Here is a 26,177-nt window from a genome sequence, read left to right on the forward strand (position 1 = left end):
CTCCTCAGCAGTGTGTGTAGTGTCATGGCGGCTCCCATGGACAATGTGGGGATGAAGCAGAAACCTCCTCCTGCAGGAGTTGAACGTTCAACGATGCCGACTAGTTTTCAGAAGAAGACAAGAAGCAAGTTAGTTTCTATTCCCGGCACCAGGCTCTCCGTTCAAAACGGACAGTTAATAGTTTCGACGGGTGTCACGTCGCTCGACTATTTGATAGGTCAGTGTTGTTGTGGTTGTTGTTATCTGCTGGTTAGCGTGTAGCCATGTGTAATTGTACATGTAGCATGTATATTATTTAGCCCAATGGTTCTCAAACCTTTACGTTTTTTAAGGACCCCCATAACTGCAGAGACTGTGGGTGAATACACGGTCCATTTATTGACCCCATAATAACTTCATTTGTACACAGAGTTACAGACCTGTAGGGTCCATTTGGAACCCCACAAAAGGCACCCTGCAGGGTCACTGACTGCACCCCACTTGAGAACTGTGAAACACTGATTTAGACAAACAATATCAGCTGTTTAGCTATGCTTTGTGTGGTCTGCATTGATAATACCGCACAAAAAAAGAGACATTATACATCACATCTGTCAACTCAAAATAAACCCCTTTTCTCCACTGATGTGGAATGTCTGTCACTGTGTTTTTTACGAGTGCTTTTGGAAGACATGCTCTGCTTCCAGGGTCAAGTTCATGACATTCAAAATTTTGCCAAGACCATTTTATAGATTGTAGTTTTGCTCTTTCAACGTATATGTCGTTCTCAAAGTGGGGTCTGGATGAGTGGGTCCCAAATGGAGTGTATGAATATGAATTCATACAGTTTTGGGCGTCCTTGAAATCAAAACGTTTGTGTCCCAATATGACATTAGGTATAAACAGGCATAATACCAGTATTGTTTATAATCATCCTGTTTATATAATCATTCTGTGAGCTGTAGACAACCAATATAAGGCAACATTTCCCAAATGTCATCATGCTTTAAGTAGCATGTGACAATTGTGACATGTCAAACTAGGGGGTTTTCATGATTCTGAATCCATTACAAGCATTAGTTTTGCATGAAAAAGCAAAGCATTATATTGTTTAATATTAAATAGTAGGCCTATATATATATATATATATATATATATATATATATATATATATATATATATATATATATAATATATATATATATATCACTTGTATGAAGCCACACCATAGCTTATAATTATGGTATATCAAAAGTGTATTTTTTCATGTTGTTCACCAGTCACTGAAACTAGCTGTGACTCACCATAGAAATTGCATTCATTGAAAATGTACATACCGGTACATTTTTATTTAACCTAAAATAACTTGTCTAATGATGGCATAAACATCTCTTTGTTATGTTTCTCTATTTTGTGTTGGTGCAGGTGGTGGGCTAGCAGTTGGATCAGTACTTCTCATAGGTGAGCCTGAAAATGATCTCTAAACTATCCAGTTTCATTTGACCTATTTAGAAATGAGGGTCTGACATAATAGCCGCAATTTGCAACACTAGACTTTTTTTTAAATAATGGGTTGAATCTAGATAAATTGTATAAAGTGTTGGAGTTTGGAAGTGCTCGTCGAAGTCACTGAACCAAAGACGTCTCAGACTCTTTTAATGTGCCATTATGGCTGTGTTTTGTCTCACCCATGTTCGCTCGCTCACTCGCCTGGCTAACACCTAACGCGTTATTCAAATTTGGACATAATGCAGGAGGCAGCAGCACGATAGTGTTGCAAATTGCGGCTAGGTCTGACACTTCACTTCAGGCGTTCCATTTTTTAATGCCTTGTTTACCATATGCCCTGAGGGGCACTTTTTCTAGTTTTGAATGTTTCACTCTAGAATACTTGGCATCTAGAAACTGATGTATTCATGCTAAAACAGCCTTCGTTCCAGTTCTGTTTAATTATGATTTTTTAATACCCAATATGTAATACTTTTCATTACGATGTGTATCTTTCCCAGGAGGAAATGTAAATCTAATATATATTAATTAATATAGGCATATATGTATTTTTCAATATGATACCAGTAAGACGCCTGAAAATGAATTCTGTACTGGCCATATAAGGTATATAAGGAGTGTACAGGGTTTGATGCGGTCACATGGAATGTCACAACAGGGCCGGGCCTTAATTTTCGGGCCTTAGTTTTCGCCATCTGCCGGGCGCGGCTGCACTAATAACTTTGGGGCAGGCTCGTCTAGAGTTTGAATGGACAGGTGGGCCTGTTGAGAACTCTAGTTTTCGCCGGCTGCCAGGCGCGGCTGCACTAAGTTTGGGACAGGCCCGAGTTTGAAATTTGTCAAAAGGGAGACATCGAAGAGGAAGGATGGATGGGGAAGGATCAACATTTGGAATGTTAGAACAGGTTCTGACATATATCCATGGATATAAGATCTAAGGGTTTGAGGTCAGATGTAGAGTTGCTGGCCAATATTGATGACATCAGGGATCTCCATATATGGGATTAAATGTGACAGCAGGTCGCATTTACTATGACATCAGGGTCCCTGATGATGTCACGAGACCTGGGCACCATATATGGTGCCCGACCAACACACAGATGGTGCCCGACCAACCACTGACGGGAAATGCACGATTCCGTAGTTAACTGACCTTCGGTCGCAATGATATTATGGCCTAAACCATGTCGACATTGATTATACTGTACAAAAACGTTTTGTAAACATTTCACCATGTCAAATTTGTCAACAACGCTAGAACCGCCAAATACTTATTTGTCACTCCCTACTAGTTAATTGGTACTAAGGTTCATTTTGAGAAACGGCCAGGCAGACTTCAGTTTACACAGCCACCAGTGCCACCTGCCCTTTTTGAAGACAATGGACTTACGCAGATACTAAAGATAAGCCTTATCAACTGGGCTTAATTATTTATTGCATTTTCTTTACCAGTGTTTTCATTATAGTGAAAAGGTCTTTGTTGAATATCTACAACCGCACATTTTTTCCATGTTGTCCACGCCGGCTATGTAATAAAGGAACGATCGGATGCTTCATTGTAGCCATGCATGAGTTCAGTGCTCAAATTCGCAGTGGTGGAAAAAGTACGTACTCTCACCTATATATGGCCACGGTCTGTGGGTCACAAATGATGACCGAAAGAACAAGATCGCAGCTACAAGCGGCCGAAATGGGTTATCTCAGGAAGGTGGTTGGCATCTCCCGTAGGGACGAGGTCAGAAGCTCAGTCACCTGTGAGAGTCTCAGAGTAGAGCTGCTGCTCCTTTGTGTAGAAAGAAGCCAGTTGAGAGCAGCTAGTAAGGATGCGTCCTTGTTGTTTTCCATGGGAGGTTTTCCAGGAACACCCATTTGGGAAAGAGGCCGATCGAGGACCAGGTGGGGGGGGGGGGGGGGTATTTCTGCGCTGACCTGGGACATTTTCACAGAATCAGAGGTTTTATCGGCGTGATTCACCAGGATACTTGATGGCTTCATTCTAGTCTTAAATAATTAATATACCGGTAAATCATTTTGTAAATCTCTATGGGAAAGATTTATGATTATGATTTATATATTGCATGTCGCTGTTAACCAACTGGCTTGTCCATAACAAATCATAAAGAACAAAATGTAGCCTTCTCTTTGGCTGCGGATCATAATCCAACCAGAAAGAAATCCCTATTCTTAGAGCACACTCACATTAAATTCACATTGATGATTTTGCTACACGCTTCAGTATATTTAGCGGGCTGCTGTAAGGAAGGCTCTTTGTAGTGTGAATGTGTGGGATTGCAGTTGGAGTGTGGGACTATGTTGCAGAATGACAAATAGACTGAGCTGACCTAAGAGGGTCGCTGGTTAGAATCCCAGGTGGACGTGCTCATGCTGTGAACCACAATTAATATGCTCATCCCCTGCCATATTATATTATAAGACATGGTATTAGAGTCAAAGCTAGTTTAGTTTCGGGACACAAATGTTTCCCAATGTATTATTATTATTATCATTCATCGCAGGCTAGGCTCCATCATGTACTGGTAGACAGTTAAGGTGAAGGTAGTCTGGTTTTGCCTTGAAGCTGTAATGTGTGTATAGCCTGGGCCTATACCAACTGTAAGCTGTAATGTGTGTATATTCTGGGCCTATACCAACTGTAAGCTGTAATGTGTGTATAGATATTGCTTTGCCCTTTAATTCATCCCCCCAATCGATGCAGGAGTCAGTGATTACACACTAATGTGTTCTTCCCTTCCATTTTGTGAATCAACGCACGGTTGGTTTCATCTGGTAATGAGAGACACAGTAAAGGTGAAATCTGCGTGCGAGCGTTCACTTGTGTCTGCCTGTGTGAAACGAGCGGTGCATCTGTGTGTGTGTAGTGTACCCATGTGCACGACATCATGCCTCATTTTATTGTGTGAATGCTTGTGTGTGTGTGTGTGTGTGTGTGTGTGTGTGTGTGTGTGTGTGTGCGCGCGCACGTGCGTGCATACTTTGATCCATGTGTGTGGGAGAGTTGACGACAGTGTGGTTTTGTTTTGTGTTGGTTGTTTCAGGCATTCGTCTGTCTCCCACAGCCTCCCCTCCCTCTTAGCCGCGATGGCCTGTTTGTGAGTCGCACATGAAATTATCAGACTGCTTGTTGTTTGCTTTTGATGTGTCTTGAGCTGTCCACCCTGATTTGTCATCCGGTGTGGGATGAGCCCAGTATGGCTGGCTGCTGGCTGCCTGGAGATCTCTAATAACAAAGCTTCCCTTCCGAGTTGATGTTTTGATGACCACGTGTGGTTTGGTTCCATTGATTGTATCATGGTATAACGTGATACTTTTGAGTTGTATAATGTTGAATATAATGATACATTTACCATAGATGACAATATGAGTGAAAACGGTTTTGCTTTGAGTGAACTAAGGCATTGTAATTAGACAAATTCTATAAGAAACCATAATATATACTGTAGTGATTAGACATTTAGTTTCAAAGTATGGTGAGAGACAGACAGACAGACAGACAGACAGAATGCAATTAAGCTGTATATTGGCTACAAAAACACTCAAGAGTCCAGAGTAGACAGTCATACTGGGGGGCAATCACTCTGACCTAGATATTCTATCTCCTCCCCCTCCAGCTTTAGCGATATGATTCAGGACTTCCCGACTCCCACTCTGCATGCTGTTCAAAGACAAATTCACTAGAAGCATCCTTCCCTCCACCACAGCATGAGCAACAAAAAAAAAACACTTCACCCCACGACTGTCCAGAGTGACTGATCTACCTCAAAGATATGACCCTGCCATCCCTCCCACCCACCCACCCACCCACAACCTCCACTCCCTGTCACTCCTATATCCCCTCTCCCCTCCCGTCCCCTTGCCCCCTGCCTCCACAGCCTAATGACTCCTGGAGGTTCCATTTGTAAGGCTCCCATAGAAACACGGCCACAATAGGCCCCATCTTGAGAGGGCCCATCTGGGAGCCTTTGTGGGGACTGCTGAAAGCCACAAAGGCCCTGCTGACCTAGAAACCCATCAATAAGAGAACAGGGAGCCCCACCGACAACAAATTGAAGAGCCACGGAATTTCCTGGAGACATTCTAAAGTCTTGTAGGTGAGGACACAACCTGGGAATGTGGGGGGGGGGGCATTCTCCGGATGCTCCTGTCCTGGATGACGTGTCAGGATGTCACTCCCAAGCTGTCATTTTGTATATGCCTTGCCTGTCAACCCTAAACTGTCACTGCTGCCTTTGTCCTTGTGCCCACTGTTTGTCATTGTGTGGAGAGGCCTATGACATCCTAACAAAATGGTGGTTGTGACAGGAAGCAGCAGTGGCATGCTGAGCAGAGTTATGTGGCCAGCTGGGTTGGGATGGGAGGCTTTCAGAATGATGATGCTGGTTGTATCTGTGCTCCTGGCGGGTTTGGAATGGCTGGGTGGCTGTTTTGTGTGGTCTGAGAATGGATACCTGTGGGATGTATTGAAGCACCCATTAGATCGGTTAAGCCCAACACACGTCCAGTAAGCACACCTACTACTAGTTGTTCTACTTCTGTGCTTTTGCTTATTACTTGTACAAGCCCTAATTTTCCTCCAATGTCTGACTTTCTGTGTGTGTGTGTGTGTGTGTGTGTGTGTGTGTGTGTGTTTTTTGCGGGGGGGGGGGGGCTTTCTAGGCCTTTATTGATAGTGTATAGTGGGTAGACAGGAAATGGGGAGAGAGAGATGGGGAGTGACACGCAGCAAAGGCCGTCGGGATCGGGACTCAAACCCGCGGCACGCTGTCAGGCTACATTAGAGCCTACTGTAGGTGCCCAGACCACTATAGGCCAGCAGACCGGGCAGACTTTTAATGTTTGCTCAGCCTCAGCAAACGGCACCCCCAGCCAAACAATGCTTGTTTTTACAGTACGAAGTTTGTGAGGCATCCAAAATACATTTTAGTCGACTAAATCAATCAACTGTACATTTAGTCGACAAAAATTGCATGACATTTAGTCGACTAAAACTAGACTAACACTAAAACAAGTTTCAAGTTTCATTCCAAAGACTGACTAAACTAAAACTGAAGTTTGCTGCCAAAAACAACACTTACATACTTACATACATACATACATACATACATACATACATACATCTGTATATGAAAGCGAGGTGTCTGACAAGTAACACATTTGACAGAATCATCATCCTGCCCTGGTTCTGTCTACCTGTCATTTGAGTACATACACCTTGGGATTGTGAGGGAGGGGGTCAGGTGAATGTTCCAGACAGGTGTCTCCCTCACACCTCCATCCGTCCAGGATGTGATGGGAGTTCTGTGTGTGGAGACCGTTGTAGAGCTGGAGGTGTCATGCCCATTTGATACCCAGGTAGCATTAACCCATTTAGGCCTGACGTCGACGTCTATCAGTGGTTCTCAGTATTTCATGTCAAGAACCCCAAAAATTATATGTATTTGGCCGCCGACCCCCATCTGAAAATATGTTGTTCCATGCAGGGACACCCTCAGAAGCAAAGATTTGAGCTAAAAACGTTCGCTCTGAAAGAATGTATTGAAACATTTGGGCCACATTTCCACGATTTTTCAAAAATAGCAGACAAGCTTGTAGTGCACCACTCGGCGCGCTACAAGCTTGTAGATCTGCTATTTTCAATAGCTAAATTATAACATAATGCACCAAAAGGGGTTCCCGCCCAGAATGACTTAAGGTGACACGTCGTGTGCTCTCGTGCCCATGTAGATTCTTACCTCATCTGTTCCCAAGAGGGTCAAGCAAGAGCGCAGTCCTTATATCAATTTCAGTCAGCCGTTGTGACGCGCCTGCGAAGAGAGTGGTGGAAAGTAACTAAGTACATTTACTTAAGTTCTGTACTTAAAGTACAATTTTGAGGTACTTTGACTTTATTTCATAATTTCAGTACTTTTACTTGTATTTGAGTTACTAGTTACTTTGTAGATTTTGATTATTATTACAAATACAAAACATACAGGACCCACTTCAGCCCTATTTCGACCATTTTAAAACGGCTGATCTACAAGCTCACAATGCATAAATTTTTTATGCTTTTGTATTTTTACTCAAGTACATTTTGAATTTCCAGCCTTTTACTAGGTAATGGAGTATTTCTATATTGCAGTATTGATACTTTTACTTAAGTGAAACATTTTATTTATATTTTAATATATTTTTCCCACGGCTTGTGGATTTCTTTCTAAAGATATTTTTTGCGGCTTACGCCTTTTATTGGTTTTTTGAAGGGACAGACAGTAGGCTGACAGGAAACGGGAGAGAGATGGGGGATGACATGCAGTAAAGGCTGTGTCGGGCTCGGGAGTCGAACCTGCGGCACACTGCGACTGGATTACCAGTCGGGTTACGCCACCGCCTGGGCGGCTTGTGGATTTCTTTGTAGGGAATGTTTGGCTTATTTGAACAGTGGAACCCCCATTCTATAGGTCCTCCCTGTCGACTAATACAGGGACTAAAACTATGACGAAAGATGTTCGTCCACTACCTTTTTTCACTGAGGAAAACTAAACGGAAGCTAAATGAAAACTAAGACTAAATATACTCACAATTTCAAATGTTTGCAAGGGACTAGTGGACAAAAGATCCAGTATAAGTAAAGCAAGTCATTTATACTCATTTATACTCATGAGTCATTGCATGCTGAAAATATCAAATCAGCCATTACGATGGCACCAAGGCCCGCCAAAAAAAACTAAATCAACTACAATTAGTCGACTAAAACTAGACTAACACTAAAACATTCCAGGTGACTAAAACTGGTGACTTTATGACTAAAACTACTGTAAACAAAGTTTCATTCCAAAGACTATATGACTAAAATAAAATATATATAAATAAAATATAAACTTTCCAAAAACGACTGCTCCCTGTGATGTTTGCTATCGTGCACGTGTCGTGCACGGTATGACATTTTCCTCTGTGCTGTTTGTTTGGATTTGTGATGTTTGTTTGTTTGTTTCCCCGCTTTAGAGGAGGACCGGTATGACAGCTACTCTCGCATGATCCTGAAGTACTTCCTGGCAGAGGGAGTGGTGTGCGGGCACGAACTCTTTGTGGCGTCTGGTCAAGAGGATCCCGATGACATCCTGCAGGTATGTGGATGACCACAATGTGCCCAATTACTACAGTATATAGTTACGGTACCATGGCTGCTGTGCTGGGCAATATGGACAACATAAATATCACAGCAATATGTACGACCAATATCCATATTGTGATGATTATATGATGATAATTAAAATACAAATACAAATCTCATATCTAAGCTTATGGAGTGTGCAGATTGCAGAATGGGCATTTTTAGCAGAAATATGAGATGGGGTAGGATGAGGAAAAAGTAGAGGAGGAAGAGGAAGAGACAAATTACAAACACAGCAGGCATTTTAACCAACTTTATACTTATTAAAGTTGACCTGAGTTAGCTCTGTCCTCTACTCTAATCTTTTTGTGCCAATCTGGTGCCAATAGCCAATCTGCAAGCTCTCAATGTCACATGAGTTGTAGCCTCGGGCGGCGCTGGCTCAGGGGTAGAGTGGCTGGATGGTAACCGCAAGGTTGCCAGTTAGAACCCGGGCTCCCCCAGAGTTAGTGTCGAAGTGTCCTTGAGCAAGACACTGAACCCGTAATTGCTCCTGTGATGTGCTGGTTGGTGCCTTGCATGGTTTCCGCTGCCATCGGTGTATGAATGTGTGTGTGAATGGGTGAATTGATGCACGATCTATGTAAAGCGCCTTGGATAAAGGCGCTATATAAATGCACCATTTACCATTTAGCCTCGGTACCCAGGCTTTTATTTCCGTTCGCATTCGGCTCAAAAATGAAAAGCCTGGGGAAACTCATAGGAAGTTCTGCCATACAGGAAGCCCAAGTCCAGTTTGGTGAACCAATAGGATCGTGCCGCCCCCCGTCCCCTCTAGACCAGAACACACATGGCTGGGCCTGGCTACATGAGTTGTGGTGTGTTGAATGCTTGACGCTGCTATTTTCCTTGAAAGTTTCCACCCAGAATAGGGATGCTAAAGTTCAAGTGGCTAAATTCCCAGAGGGACATACGGTAAATGAAAGTCCTCCGTCCTCTCCGGTCCTGCCCATTTGTTCCCAACCTTTTTATACTGTCTGAAGTATCGCTGATTTGGCTCTCCAAGTACCACCATAATAACTGATGTTAAAATACAGGAGCGTATACCTGCCTCTTTTTTCCTTTCCTAAGCCAATAATGCTGCTGGTCTGACAAAACTCTTGTCTAATCACTAATCAGCACAACTGATGATATTTCTTTTTTTTATCCCACGATTTTGTAACCTATTTTTTCCACCCAGTGTCAATTATCTAATGAAATCCTGGCCGCTACACTTCCTCTACCAACCTGGGGGTGCAGCGGACTGACCTCATGCTTCCTTCTATGCATGAGGAGTCTAAGCTGCTTCTTTTCACCTGACAGGGAGGAGTTTCCCTGGCTGGACGTAGCACGTGGAAGGAACAAGTTATTCCAACCTGTTCCTTTTCCCTCCATCAGGTGCTGGCCAGGGCGTGGTAGTTTAGAGACCAGGATTACTGCATGTTTTTTGTGAGGGGGAGAACATGTTTTTTGGGTTTTTTTTTTTTTAACTAATTAGCAGTTGTTGTTTTTTTTATTAGCAGTTTACCACATAACACGTACAAACACACAACCACCCCCCTTCCCCCTTAGGCTCTATTTAAAGAAAAGGGGAAAGTGGTGGGACAAAGCAGTGGGACAGTTACAGATCAAAGCAAGTTAAGACAGATACATCTCCATTTCCATACCGACTACAGTACCCTATAGTCGGACACAGTCCGGAACAGTTTAATGAAAGGAAAAGTCTTCGACAAAGTCTACCAAGGGACTCCAAGCCAGGACAAAGACTTTTTGGGGCTCTGTCCACTCTATACCTGAGTAGTTCTAGAGGCAGGAAAGATAGAACTTATTTTAGCCATTGTGAAAAAGAAGGTGCCTTATCCGATTTCCAATTTAGGAGGATTAGTCTTCCTCTCTTCCTCCTGTGTTAGCTGAACTGCCCAGATCTATTGAAACATTAAATCAAATATCAATAATACACACTACACAGCACAGTTCCTATGTATATGCATCAGACCCAGGGCTGGCCTTCAACTCATGACCTTAGACACCAATGGCAAGTCAAGGACTTGTTGAGCTACTTAGTTGCCAAGTGAGAAACCATGGATCAGTGGTTCTGGTCATTCTGAACACGGGCCCTCATCAGGTTTTACTTCACGAGGCTTAATACTTACGTACTCTGTAAGTCACCCGCCTAGATCAAAGCATCCGCTAAATACAGAAATTGTACATTTTATGTACATTCTAACTCGTGCAGGCGACCTCTAGGCAAACCTATACACAGTGAAACAGTTCCAGGTCCATTGAGGCCGTAGCTTCGAGAGGCCGTCTGGTCATCAGAAGGTGCCCCCCCCCCCCCGGTCTGTTTATCAAAGTGTCCCTGAGCAAGGCACTTAACCTCCTACCCTTCGGCATCCAGGCTGCTGTTTTTGTTCGCATTAATGCAGGATGCGAGGCCTTCCAGAAAGGCTCCCACTTCATGGTAAGAAGCCTGCGTTCCTTTGTTCAGGTCAATGATCCAGCACTTATTAGAGGTCCACTCAGCATTCAGCGAGACACGTTGGGGTCTGCGAGGGTGTCTGAGAGGTCCAGGGTAGCATGGCGGATACATCCGTTTAGAAGAGGACCCATACGAGACCCCCAGAAGGCTGACTGGCTGCCTCTCAGCATACAGGGGGGGTGGAGCTTACCCTCGCTGATTGATAGTGGGAGGGGTCACCACCTTACCCCCTCTTTACATATCAAAGGGTTATTAAGAGAGAGGGGGGACTCCCTATGGGGATATATCACATCATTTAATGTTTTCACAGTTAGCTTCACATTATGCTAATCTTAACAGGCCATGGCTGAGTGTACTGTCTTATTGTGGTTGGTTACAGTCGGTTTGTGCAAAGCACCATGTTGTAATTTTACACGCCTATGGGAACAATTCATAAACAACAGCTCAATGGGCACAGTGAAAAGCATATGAATCCCATTAACAATCATTTTTACCGTGTCATGTTACGTATAGGAACTGCCAGCTCCCATCTTGGATGACATCGCCAGCCACAGCCCAATGGAGGGGCAGATGCACGTATGTGGGCCTAAGGATGGTCAGGAGTCCATGAAGATTGCCTGGCGTTATCAGAACCTTCCAAAAGTGCAGGTAGCCTATTTCATTGTTATATACTACATATTGTTGGTTGTTGTCTCCACCAGGCCGACGGCATGGGGAGAGAGTATGTTTTGCACTCTGTCCGTCCGTGTGTCCGTCCGTCCGTTACCAGCTAATCTCCGGCACCACTAACCTGGTCGATGCCAAACTTTGCACAAACACTCCCTAGAGCCAACAATGAACCTCTGCCTCAAATTTTCCAGAACGGCCTGTTATAGCGTCACCAGGAGGCCGACTTTTGTAAAACACTTTTCTTGATATTATTCCTCCAGATTTTGTCCAAAAATCCCGCAAATGTGCTCAAGACGGATCTGTCCGATATTTTATATTCCATCCTAATTGACTAACATTGGCTTTCAAAGTTTGCAGGATTGGCCCGAAGCCTCAAATCATGAACGCAGCGTACAATTTATGTGAAATCTTTCACACACTTTCCTACTAGGCTGAGGAATATATCCCACCCTTTTCACATTGGCCTGTTATAGCGCCACCAACAGGTGGATTTTTGCAAAACACATTTTTGGAACAAATTTCCTCAAATCATCCAATTGCCATCAAGGCATGAAAACAAATACACCCTTTTCTATTATAGGAGACCTGTGCTCCGAAGAGGCCCTTTTTCTATAGTTAACTTTAATTTATTATCTTCGCCAGGCAGGAATGGCCTCAATTATCATCAATTATCGATTAATTTGTTAATTGATAATATAACCTTATCATTCGATTAACCGGTTAGTTTATAAGCGGCGTTTATTTATTTATTTATCTGAGAATCTTCATTTCCCAACATAAAAAATCTACATTTAGCTGATATACAGAAAGAATACAAAAGGCATTATATTCCTTAATCAAATATTCATTTGACCATTTGGGATACAGGGCCAGGCAATGGCATCGTTGGATGAGGAATAAAATGAAATGCAAAGTGCACCGTCTTGTCCGTCACATCACATGCAAAAGCAGAGACCTTTCTGTGGCTACCAAGGTGGTGGGGGACCTTTTTTTTACTGGCCGCCTTTGTGCATTCCTCCACCCTGATTGTTTCTAATCGGCCTCATGGTGGCGCTTTACCAGGTCACTTGAACTGCAGGTTTCCCAAAAGAAAATCCTGGATCATGACACAACTCCCTGTAATAGGTTCCGCCCATCTTTGCATTTGGGGTTTTCTTTTAAAACACACTTTCTGCTACTACTGCACTGTGAGCTTGTAGATCTGCGTTTTTCATTTAAAACATTTTCTTACGATAAATTTATGAAAACACATGAAAAGGCCGTCAGTGTCAATATGTCTGTACAACAGACAAAAATACCATACTTTACAGTAGGTAAAGTATGGTATTTTTGTATAGAATATATAGGCAGCCATTTATCATGCTTCTTTACGTTTTTAGTGCACGTCTGTCAGCGATATAGCATACGATACTGCCTCTCAAGTCGTAGAGATTGGCAATTGTCTCCGCCACTAAATCCATCAGCTTCTAAACTCCTTTTGTTGAGTGTATGAGGCCTCGGCCTCTCTTTTCAGAGCTGCACTAGATTACTCACACTTAGCTGGCAATAGGTAGGCTTTCACTGGCTCCCAACATGCACAGATACGTGCACGCCTGCACCCCCCTGCTTAGCCTGGGAAACAGGAATAGTTGCAGCCGAAGCATTGACATGTCTGCCCGCTCAACCCTGTGACCCAGACCTGCTCCTCTGTCTTTCCCCCAAATCTCTGCCGTTCCCCCTGCGAGGGTCGGCAAAACCCTGCACTCTTTCTTCCGCTTTCAGGAGAGCTAACCCTCCCCTTCTACGTCTCTGCAGTCGCCCCCCTACCCACCGGTCTTATAATCCATATCGCTATGTGGATTAACAGCACACAGAGTGTGTCCCTGGGGATCCTTTCCCTTCTTTCTCTCGCCCTGGAAACTTCTTTATATCTGTGTTCTTTCCTCAACCTCTCCCCCCCGTTCCCCTGTAAAATCGTCTTTACAAAACCTCCAGTAAGCCTCCCGCCAAAGGATTTGCATCCCAAATTCACCCTAGAGTCCACGCTTAGTTCCCCCCTTACACACACCTCTCTAGCCTGGGCCCACTGTGTCACTCTCTCGATGAAGACATCAGATCAAAGGTGAGGCGGTCAGGGCGGGGATGGAACGCTAAGCAGGTTGCCGCACTCACAAAGAGAAGATGAGCCCCTGACCCCCCCCTTTGCCCCGCTGACCCCCTCGTCCCCGCCAGGAGAGGGACACACCGGGGGCCCTAATCCAGATTAGGAGTAGATTAAGGGCCCCTCTGACAATGGAGTCCCCGCTTTCTCTGGGGAAGAGGAGCTAAAACTCTCTCTTTCAGCTGCAGGAAAACATCCGCCTTCCCCTACGCGTCCCAGACTCGTTTGTTTTCACAGCCAGAAGTGGACATTTATGTGAAGAAATGATTAAGAGTGTGGCCATACTGGTTATTTAACTTCTCTTCTGTAAGAATCTTGAGGAATGACCCAGAAACAATGCAATTGCATTACTATATATTTTTGTCATGCACAATGAAAATATAAATAATATTTCCTTATGAACCCACTTTTCCCTTTATAAGGTTATCTTAATTTGTAATTGTTGTTGAAAGCAAATGGACGCGTTGCAGAGGTGTCAATCATTTCTAAATGCACTTTAATGCCGCAACATGATACTTATTCAAGTCATAAAACGAGCGCAACTTCCCAAAACCCCTCCCCCCCCAGACGGCGCTGGCCTCCTCCTCCAGATTCGGACACTACTACGATGTCTCCAAGACGATGGAGCCAGAGATTCGTCATGCAGCCAACTGCCACAGCTTCCGCCTCCCAGAGCCCACTGCCCTGTCATCGCCCGCACACAGGTAAGACGACAAGACATCATCCGCACAACAGAGGGAAACCAATGAGACACCGTCTGCAGAGAACACGTACACGGATGCGACACGGTCCTCAAAAACACAGTTGCACAAATAAGACAGTGTCCACAGAACCCGGATCAACAGACATGACAGCATCCACAGAATACAGGTTTAGTAACGGTACAGATGAGAACCAACACGCTTCATATGATGCTGTTACTATAGCCAAAAATAACCCATCGTGTTATTTTCGGTGGGCGGCACTGTTGTGCAACACAGTGTATGAATTAGGTTTAGTCAATAATCAGTCTGACAAGCAGACAACCACCCTGGCCAAATATGCGTTTCGTTTCTGGGATTTCCACGTTTGGCAAACTGGCCTTGACATAAAGGCACAGAGACTGCATAGTTGCATCTCCTACCCTGGTAGCAAAATCAATAAATGAAATTGTGGCGTGGGTGATGCCACAGGTGTGCAGTCACACCTCAGGCGCCTCTGACTCCAATTAGTTTGACTCAGGCCAGGTGTGATTGCTTAAATCAGCCATCCTCGCATCCCACACAGAGATCCAAAAAATAAAAAAAGTGATTTTGCTTGTATCCTTATATTCAGTTCAGTTGTTTAGACGAGTTGTTGTCAGTAACTATAATTATTCTTTCAAGTTTATCAGTTTGTTTGAACAAGTTGTATGTCTTTTTATGGAAGTTTGTTTCTTTCTAATTGACTTCATTAATTCATTATCGCTGCTCTCCGGTGAAGGCTATGTGGGTTACTTGCTGGGAAGTAAGCCGCCAGCTATACTGTAATCAGGTTATGAGGTTTAGTGACCCAATAAAGCAGTGGTTCTCAACCATGGTCCTTGAGGCGGTTCCAGGTGGTCCTCAGCTAAATGAGGGGAAGTTGGTAACCACATGGACCCTTATAGATCTTTAACTCTTGATAATGTAAAATGAAACCAAATGGACCCTTACGGTTTCATTGTACACTCTCAAATTATTGTCAAACATCTACATTACATAATGTACAAGAAGTGTACACAATTTGAGAATGTAGAAGAATTGTTATTTTGATAACCTTTGCCTGTTATCTCTCCTATGATTCCACATCAATACAGCATATACCGGTAATTGTAGACAAAATCTTATCCAACGGTCTGCAAGGCTAATCTCATCAAATGGTGGTCCGTGTGGCTCAAATGCTGAGTAAATGATGGACCTTGATATGAAATATGTTGTAATAAGGTATCTAAAAAAAGATATGGGCGACATTTCTTCCATTTGGAGATGGCTTGAGGTAGGCCTCGGACAGTCCGTCTTTTTTGAAAGGATGTGCACTTCTATTCAAATATCAGTCTTGTTTGCTTGGACTTTCTCCAGGATGGAGTGTATTTAAGGTTTGGAGGTCAGACAGGCTCTTTACTTAGAGAGTTACTGAACACACAAGCGCACGCGTACACACACGCTTGGTAAACATGGCAATCTGGAGCATGGAGACTTGAAGCAATCCCTCAGCTTTTATTTCAGCAAATAGACCCTTTAACGCAGCGCAAGCACACGCACGCACGCGCGCGCACACACACACACACACACACACACACACACACACACACACACACACACACACACACACACACACAATGCTGCATATGTATCCTCAGGGTTTTCAAGGGAGAAAAAAAAGCCTGCATTATGGACAGCCTTTTGTTGCTAATGCTTGGTCGTCCATTTAACACCTAAATCAGGAGAGGGCAACTTTGACGATGGATAGGGCCAATGTAGTTCCACACTCACTCCAGAGGGCCACATTGCAATTATTGAAATCCAGAATTAGTTTTTTGCTATTTTTTAATTGGAATCCTGAAAAGTATAATTTTTATTTAGTTATACTTATGTTAACTTTATGAACTTTAATGCAAATACATTGAACAATTCTATTACTAGTCATCAAGCTACTAATACAGACTGAAGTAATTAAAGCGGGTCATGTTTGGAATTGCAACAGCTGAAATCAATAATATAATATCAGTATTGTGAGATTAACCTGAGTGCCACATTAAGTGAAGTTGGGGGGCTGCCAGTTGCCCATGTATGACCTAAATGATTATTCCCTGTGAATTGGACACAATAGAGAAATAACCTCCCGTTGCAGTGCTGTGTGTGTGGTGGTGGTTTATACTATTATAGTGCACCACTCTCCTTGCCTCTGAATGGTTATAGATTTGACAGACATATTGACAGCAGGAAACTACACCTGCACTGCTCCATTGTGCCCCCAGCCACGCCCCAGTACCGACTCAATCTCACTCTTTCTCTCACACACACACACACACACACACACACACACACACACACACACACACACTCATACATTATCGCACACGCACACACGAACGTGCACGTTCAAAATGTTATGCGCACACCTCACACTCCTATAAAGCAGGCTACTCCCCCTTGCACGTGGCCACAGCCCCATGTTGATACCCTAGCTGTTAAATTGCTCCATTTCACTTGAAGGCATAATTGGCACAAATTGCTCTCTAGGTGATACAGATCCTGTTGTTTAAGACCATGCATGCCATGCACCCCCCCCCACCCCCCCCCCCCACCCCATTCCCCTCCTCCCTCTCCTGACTGAAAGAAAGAGGAACATTTCCCTGTCTGTGTATGATCCCAATTAGCAGACGCGCTAGCCCCCGTAGCTATAAGCACCTAGACCTCATTGCTACCTGAATGAAGGGTGCCCAGTGGGGGGACACTCACTGCCTTCCTACACAATGGTGGTCAAATGGAGGAGCCAGGACCGGGGCAGGGGCAGCCTCCTGCTCAATGGCATGTTGAAGCATCCCTGCCCCCTAAAAGCTATCGTTCGTTGCACTTGGTTTGCGTGCCGTGTTCACGCACCGAAAATAGCCGCTATACAAGCTCACAACGTGCCGTAGTAGGCTATAGCACGCCTAAGCTCGAAACCCGATATCTGAAAAAACGGGTGCATGCTTTTGGTACAGTATAGTCATACCATTGGTCTGATATCTCAAACCCTCACCCTAACCCTAACCTCCCACGGGGCAGCACACCTAACCTTAACCCTCTCCGAACCCTTAATGCACCCCTCACAAACCTTAATCCGGTCGTTTTAACGCACCCCTCACAAACCTTAATCCGGTCGTTTTAACGCACCCCTCACCAACCTTAATCCAGTCGTTTTAACGCACCCCTCACCAACCTTAATCCGGTCGTTTTAACGCACCCCTCACCAACCTTAATCCAGTCGTTTTAACGCACCCCTCACCAACCTTAATCCAGTCGTTTTAACGCACCCCTCACCAACCTTAATCCAGTCGGACCAATGCTATGTCTAACCAATTCTATGTCTAACCAAAGCATGCCTCCCGAAAAAACTGTTGACTGTATACAGTTTCTTCAATATAATTTTACAAAAGTAAAAAGTTCAATTGCCTTCCGTCTTTTAGAAAAGTACTGTTTTTGAAGGCCCTAGTAAAAGATACTGGTTCTGTTCAGAATTTGTTGTCTCCAGTCTTTCCACTAAATAATAGGAAATGCTCGATGAGAACCCGGCTCGATAAGCCTGATCAATAAGGTGTTCGTTATCAATAAAACATTAACGAGCTCCATCCCTAAGCACGCCACGCTTTGAGCTTGTAGATGGACCAGAGTGTAGAGTAGAAGAGTAGCGACACGCAAAGTGGGCGCATATGGGCTATAGTTCCAAACATTGCTCCTATGGCTGGAACTATCCCATTGAGATAGAATGAGCACTTCCGCATTCCTTTGTTACAATGGGACTCAACGCTAGTGTCGCCACTCTCTTACTAGACTACTCTGAGATGGACTATATATCCCTGCTGTGACACCAGCAGGAATATACTACTACTAAGTATATATCACTCTTTAAGCCCCATGCAGGCCAGAGAAGCCTTGCTGGGTAGGTGTCCCTCTTTCACAGAACCCAGCTCTATCATTAGCCCCAGCAGGGTCAGGAGGCACAATTGTTTGGCTGAATAATTGAAACGGACTACATGGGTATACTTGGCCCGAGCCTGTATGTGTCGAGAGTGTACGTTACCGTTCTTTATGCAGGGGGCTGTTGGTGTGAGACCAAAATCTACGGGCGTCAAGCCTTTGTAACCTGCCGGTCAAATTGACAGCTCACATGGCAGCCCTACTGCGACACGGTGCAGAGTGGTCATTACAATGGTGGGGTGTTCTTAAGTGGAGGGCTCTGTGTAAAATGACAGGGTTAACATTCCCCTTTTCTTGGCCTTGCTGTTGATAACACGGCTGGCTCAGCGGCACGCTATCTCAGGACGGTTGCTAACCGTCGGCGTGCCTGTTTAGTTGACAGTGGTGCAAATCCTACCCTTGATTAAACCCCAAAATGCTGTTCCCTGCTAGCTTCCGTGCTTTGTACCAGGTCATTAATTCACCCCTCTTGTGTGTGTGTGTGTGTGTGTGTGTGTGTGTGTGTGTGTGTGTGTGTGTGTGTGTGTGTGTGTGTGTGTGTGTGTGTCGGCGCAAACCATGATCCACAGTGAGCTGACAGAGGACCAGTCACATTGTAATTTAATCAAGCAAATAAATTAATTGGATCTCTAGATATGGATCATCCGTCTGCTTCGGTGGTTAAAGAAAAGCACCGTCAGGAGATAGCATGCTGCCGTCATAGAGGATTAGGCCACTGCAGTCATGGGCCTGGTGGCCTGGATTGATCTAAACTGGTTTGAATTAGATCTGCATTAAACCATTGTTTCATCATTTTCGCCCTCCTAGAGCCTGATGTCTATACCATGTTGCATGCCATTTTTGCCCGCACCGGAAATAGTCCCATCTACTGTATAAGCTCACATCGTGTCGCATCACAATGCTCATCGCAATACAATCACTAAGCTTGTATATCAGCTGTGTTCAACGTGTCCTTGAGTGGGTTCCAAATGGCCCCGTACGGGTGTGTAATCCTGAGAGTACAAATGGAACCAAATGGCATTGCTTCCATTTGTACTCTCAGAGTTACGGGGGTCCTTGAAATTAAAAAAAGGTTTGAGAACCACTGACTGCACACTAAGGAAGTAGCTGTCGCATAGCCAGACTGGAACTACACCTCCTTTTTATTTGCATTTCTGCTAAGCAGCAAGCTGTATATGCTGAGATGTTTCCTATTCATATTAGGGTAAATTTGCGTGACTGTAAAGACGAAACGGAAGTGGGGAGGAGGCTCCACTTCCTGCTTTATATTTTACTCATGTTTGAACTTCCGTTGCTCCAGACTGTATGACGGAAACATTTGAAAATTGCGAGAGACAACAGTCTGGCAACGTGAGACTAAGGAAGTAGGGAAGGGCCCCGGAAGTAGTATAGGAAGAGTTATTCTGTGTGCACAGAGCCCATTGTTCCTCTACCCTTTCCCCTCTTCTCTCTTCGGGCGGCGGTGGCTCAGGGGTAGAGTGGCCGGATGGTAACCGCGAGGTTGCCAGTTTGAACCCGGGCTTCCCCAGAGTTAGTGTCGAAGTGTCCTTGAGCAAGACACTGAACCCCTAATTGCTCCTGATGTGCTGGTTGGTGCCTTGCATGGTTTCCGCCGCCATCGGTGTATGAATGTGTGCATGAATGGGTGAATGTAATGCACAATCTCTGAAAAGCGCCTTGGATGTGGCCCCCCAACTTCACTTACCATTTTTCATCTCTATCCTCTGTCTCCAGTCCGATGGTCCAGTCCTACTCCACGCTGCTCAAGTCACTTCAGGAGGTCATACACAAGCAGGGCTTTGATGGAGCAGCCACCCCGGTAAGAGTCTTAAAGATGGTCCACAGCCTCGTACGATCTGAATTGAGTTTTGTTTTGTTTTGTTGTTGTAGCCATAGAGGCCTCACATGGAAACGTACACCCGCACCAAAATTAGTCGCATCAATTGATGATCAAAGCACATGATTAACGTAATGATGACCAAGTTGTACAAGTTGAATCAGCAAAACAAACTAGATGAAAAGATAATGATGCTACGCAGTGTAGGTTAAAGACAAAAGGAGACCAGACTTTTACAATCAGAGCCCCTACACTTTGGAATGCTCTCTGCCCCTGGAGATCAGGATCACCGAGTATGTCCCCTGTGCTTAAAACTCTCTCTCTTCTTTCTCCCTATTTGAATCTTGTTTAGAAGGTGTGGTGCTATACAAATACAATCAATTTATCATTTATTATTTTAAATATGGGAATGCATTGGGGGATTATGTTGTGTTACGTGTTGTTGACTGTGATGTCCGTTTGTTCTGGTTACCTTCTTACCCGTTCCTCATTGATGTTGAATCGCTCTGTTTAGTAGCGTCGTGTGCAGTTGGCAAAATACAGCCTGAACCTCAACCTAGCCCCTTTCGGGACCCTCGCTTACCTTTTCTGCGTTTCTGACGGTGGTACCCTAGGGTCCCTTGAAAGTTAATCCACTCTCCATGGGACACAGCTGTACCACTGACTGTTCACGGAGACATCTAGTGTCGCTAGAGTGTTTATGAGATGTTTCAAACATGCATAGAGGTGATGCAACCACTCCTATAAAAATGTTATATATAATATATTCAAATATTTGCTAAATCTGCAAAATAGCAGATTGATTGGTTAATGGGTTAAGCAAGCATGTGTTCCATGGAGAATATGAAGGGTTCTCACGGTCTTGAAATTCCTGGAAATATTTTGAAATGAGAAAAAAACATTTTCCAGTCCTGGAAAAGGTTTGGAATTCATCAAGGGTCTTGGAATCTATCAAGGGTCCTGGAAAAATAGTTGGCTTTGCATTGTTTCTGGCTATTGGTTTTGTTTTCCAAAACATATATACAAGTATAACATTACACGAAATATGTAACACAAGTTATTTGCCAAACGGGGCAGCATGATTGCAGCCTAATGTGTACCCGTATGTGACTAAAAATACAACAAAAAATGATTGGTGGTATAGCAAAACATTTGGCACACAATTTTGAATAAAGCATTCTATATGCTTTATTGTTGCTACACTGCCTGTGTTTGGGCATTGCACATACAGTAGGAGTAAGAGATTCATTATTGCACTGAAGGATTGTTATATAAATAGGCCTGGAATTTGGCTTAAATATTCAGAGTATTCCAAAATGTGTGAGAAACAGACCCTTTCGCTGCACCTTGTTGACTCCTCTCGTCTGTCTCACCTGCCTGCGTTGGCCTCACCTGCGTATCCCAGCTGCGTGTGTGTCTTAGCTTTGACACGCATCCCTTTAAATAATCACCAATCCTCTGCAGAATGCCAGCAATGTCCTTGGCCTCGTCTGTCTCTTTTGGAATTTCCGTGTATTTTTCCACAGGGCCATGTACGGTATACGCCTGGTAACGCTGTAGTGTGTGTGCATGTGCGTGCGTGCGTGTATGCGCGCGTGTGTGTGTGTGTGTGTTACTTACCTACTTTCTGTGACCCCTCTGCTCGTCACCTGGAGCCACCTCTCCCCCTGTCACTCACATGTACGATTCACCCCCGGTACATACGCCTGATCCCCCCCCACACACACACACACACACACACACACACACACACACCATCCCTTTCGAGCTAGCGCTGCCTGTCACTCACACGCCAGATTAACTGCTGACATCATCAAAGCACCATGTCCTGCCCTAGCTGTCGCGCTGGCTGTTGGCACAGCGCAGGAATGCAGACAGGCACAGAGCGATACAGGCACTGGCACAAGAATGCTCAGCATGGGAGGGGATCAGGGGATCTTGTTTATCTGTGTTTACTTACCAGAACAACTGTTAACAGCCAGTTGTGTAATAATAACGTCTTGATGTATATCTCAATTTGAGTTTTTAGTCTTGTAAAAGATTTGAGTCGGTCTTAAAGGACCACTTCACCACTTTTCAACCTATGGTCATATAATTGGTCCTCACTAATGTTCATGATAAAACTCCACAATGTTTTTCTACTCGGTCTGTTATAGGAGGGCAGTTCAGAAACCTGTCCAGCAGTGACATCATCACCGTTAGGCAGATTGTTTTTAAACAAGAATGATGACTTCCATTATCACACTGCAACTTTTCAGGAATATAAAGCCTGCAGTTTGTAGTTTCTGAACTGCCCACAGCCCTCCCATGAGACACAGACAGAGTAGAAGAAAGTTATGAAGGTAGGTTGAAAAGTGGTGAAGTCGTCCTTTAAGCATTCAGAGCATGTGCATGAAAGCTGTTTTCAGGCTGAATGGCAGGCAGCAGGATGGTGACTTCTACTTAAAAAAGTACTCACAATTTTTTACTTAAGTAAAAGTATTAATACTCTCATATAGAAATACTTTGCTATAAGTAAAAGTCTGGAATTCAAAATATATTTTTTTAATTCAAATTATAAAAGTATTGGCATCAAAAAGGTACTTAAAGTACCAAAAGTAAAAGTACTCACTATGCAGAATGTCCCAGTTTACGTTTTAGAATGTCTACAAATATTTTTATATAGCAGACGCACACACACACACACACACACACACACACACACACACACACACACACACACACACACACACACACACACACACACACACACAGAAGTAATGCAGTGATGTAAATAGGTTTTCAATGTAATGGGTCCCGGGACACTGCATGGGGTGTTTTTTATAGATGGGTCCCAGGGACATTTTATGAGTCCTACTTCAACAACGTTATAAAGTACAGTACTGAGTACAGTATTGCATCCCAGGACCCCCCGGAGGGTGACATGATTGTGTCCTTTCTCAATTTAGTGAGTCTAAGGATGCAGGCTGTGTTTCTATGTCAGTGGTTCTCAAACTATTTCATGTCAAGGACCCCAAAAACGATGTGAAATTGGCCGCCGACCCTCGTCTGAAACGATGTAGTTCCAGGGACCCCAAAACGTTCGCTCTGAAAGAATGTATACACAAAGAATAGCAGATTTACAAGCTCGTAGATCTGCTATTTTTCAATAGCTGAAGTATATATAACACTATGCTTAAGTAAATGTACTTAGTTACTTTCCACCACTTGCCGTCTGGCGATTATTATGTTGTGGTCCCAGACTGGCTGTAGCCTCTATGTGTGCTTTGGCCTCTGGCCCTTTTAGCTGCGTAGGCCACACTGGCACCGTTCCCTGGGTCTTCCTATAGGCTCAAAACAAACTATAGGACTTTGCTTTGGCCTTGCCTCCTGACGTTGCTACAGCAACAGTCATCTTACTGCCACTGTTTCCCTCACACTGCATGGGCTCCAGACATGGAAATAGATTTCTCTTTCTACGGCCGAGTCCACGGAACCTGAGTATAGGCAGCAGAGAGAGGGCACGCAGAGAGAGGGCAAGACTTAATAATCCCCCAAGTCCTGGAACGCGTTCCGTGTGTCGCCTTATAGTTTTTAACCATTATTTTAAAATGTATAGCTGTTGAAAAATAGCAGATCTATGTGGCACCGAGTGCCGCGCTATGAGCTTGTAGATCAACTGAGCAAAATCTTCGAATATATATATACTCGTTCACAGTAAACGTTTTTTAACTCATGTCTTTGCTTCTAGGGGGGTCCCTGGAAAAACATATTTTCATATTTGGCTCGGCGGCCAAATATATATAATTTTGGGGGACCTTGACATGAAATAGTGTGAGAATCACAGATCTAGAAACAAAGGTCTTTCAGAAAACTCCTGTTTTAGAAGAGATCTGTAGAATCTGGTCTCAGGTCCTAATGGGATAATGACCATAGCAAACACACACACACACACACACACAAACACACACACACACACACACACACACACACACACACACAGACAGACAGACAGACAGACAGACAGACAGACAGACACATTTGGATATAATACCTATAAGTGTGATAAGATGTAGACATGGAAAGAGAGCGTAAGGTTGTATGGCAAGAGGATGAATGTAAAAGGAAGAGCCCAGGCAGAGAGACGGAACCCTGCCTGCCTGGTGGAAACGTGTGTGGACACACACAATGGGGTTTATTTATGCTACACGCCCTCCGATTCTAATTCACAACTAAAACACAAGATTAGGTCATAACTGGAGAGAGAGAGAGAGAGAGAGAGAGAGAGAGAGAGAGAGAGACATGGGAGTTGCGGCTGGGGTGAATTTAAGGGGGGGAGGGAGGGGGAGGTGGGGGGGGCAAGATGATAGAATGGGAGGGGAGAGAGGGAAAAAAAGGAAAAGAGTCTAAAGAGATCAGATTTGAGGCCAGATCTTTGCTAATCACTCTTTGGCTCTCGTGTGAAGTAATCAGGATTTTGTCCTGAAGAAAGGTAAAAAGGGCAATTGTACTAAAGGTTAGAAACCTCTCACGGTGAGGAAAAGCTTGTGTTTCAGTGATATATATCCCCATCATTGTTGGCCAACCAACATACTTTTGTTTTCTCTCTCTTTTCTTTTTTGCGTGAGAGTAGGTTACCGCTGATCTCTTGAAAGTGGTGGTAAGGGAGGGACGTTCAAGGGGGGAAGGCACTCCACCCTTACCCAGGCCCCCTTTTGGCAGGGCGCAGAGCATTCTCGGTGGTGCCAAGAATGTGCCGGCCGGGGGTTTTCTGGGTGGCGGCCATATTGGAAGCCTGTCTGACAGGTCCATTGTGGCCGTGTCAGATGTGCCCCTGTGATTGGGTGCTTGTGTCCAATCACATGGTTTAAGGCAGTGCGTTGGGATGGCCGGCCGGGGCCTGTGCTGATGAGTGAGTGTCCAGTCGGCCTCCCGGAGATGTTGATGCTCCTCTCATCAACACAACGGCATCCTTCCAAAAAAATAAACAACAATAATCCAAATGTGTTCTGTGCACCTCAATGTTAACATGACATGTTGTATTCAAATTTTGCTTTGTTAAATTATGATGATGATGTATAAAAATGACAAGGCATTAACTCTATATCCTGTCTCTCTCCGTGTGGTATTGTAAACGTCTCATCAGTCCAAGTCCCGGAACGTCCTGCGGATCGGGCTCCACTCCATGGGCTCTGCGCTGTGGGGCGACGACCTGTGTTGCCACGACGACCCGGCACACAGCCACGCCCTCACCACCTTCCTGTACGGACTGCGCGCCCTGATGAGGTCATCGCTCTCCGTCGCCGTGGTTACCGTGCCCTCGCACCTCATCCAGGTGAGCGTGCACGCATGCACACGAGCACACACACACACACACACACACACAAACACACACATACAGACACACACACACACACACACACACACACACACACACACACATACAGACACACACACACACAAACACACACATACAGACACACACACACACACACACACACACACACAAACACACACATACAGACACACACACACACACACACACACACACACACACACACACACACACACAAACACACACATACAGACACACACACACACACACACACACACACACACACACACACACACACAAACACACACATACAGACACACATACACACACACACACACACACACACACAGAAGAACCCTCAGAACAGTAGCTTTTTCTACTGGAGCAGGGGTCTTACACTTCAAAAGGACCCCTCAAG

General features: G+C 44.4%; 1 protein-coding gene across 1 annotated transcript in view; it reads left to right on the forward strand.

The window, feature by feature from the left end:
- Positions 1 to 32: 32 nt before the first annotated feature.
- Positions 33 to 26,177, forward strand: part of elp4 (elongator acetyltransferase complex subunit 4) — an 87,736-nt gene continuing 61,591 nt past the window's right edge. Inside the window, exons 1-7 of the mRNA XM_080766891.1 lie at positions 33 to 217; positions 1,405 to 1,440; positions 8,491 to 8,612; positions 11,631 to 11,765; positions 14,494 to 14,630; positions 20,343 to 20,427; positions 25,571 to 25,759. Coding sequence (XP_080623017.1) covers positions 37 to 217; positions 1,405 to 1,440; positions 8,491 to 8,612; positions 11,631 to 11,765; positions 14,494 to 14,630; positions 20,343 to 20,427; positions 25,571 to 25,759 — 885 coding nt within the window. The 5' untranslated portion in view covers positions 33 to 36. The remainder of the gene's footprint in view (positions 218 to 1,404; positions 1,441 to 8,490; positions 8,613 to 11,630; positions 11,766 to 14,493; positions 14,631 to 20,342; positions 20,428 to 25,570; positions 25,760 to 26,177) is intronic.

This window comes from Protomyctophum bolini (genome assembly GCF_963924005.1).
Source record: "Protomyctophum bolini genome assembly, chromosome: 1".
In the NCBI taxonomy this organism is placed as follows: Eukaryota; Metazoa; Chordata; class Actinopteri; order Myctophiformes; family Myctophidae; genus Protomyctophum; species Protomyctophum bolini.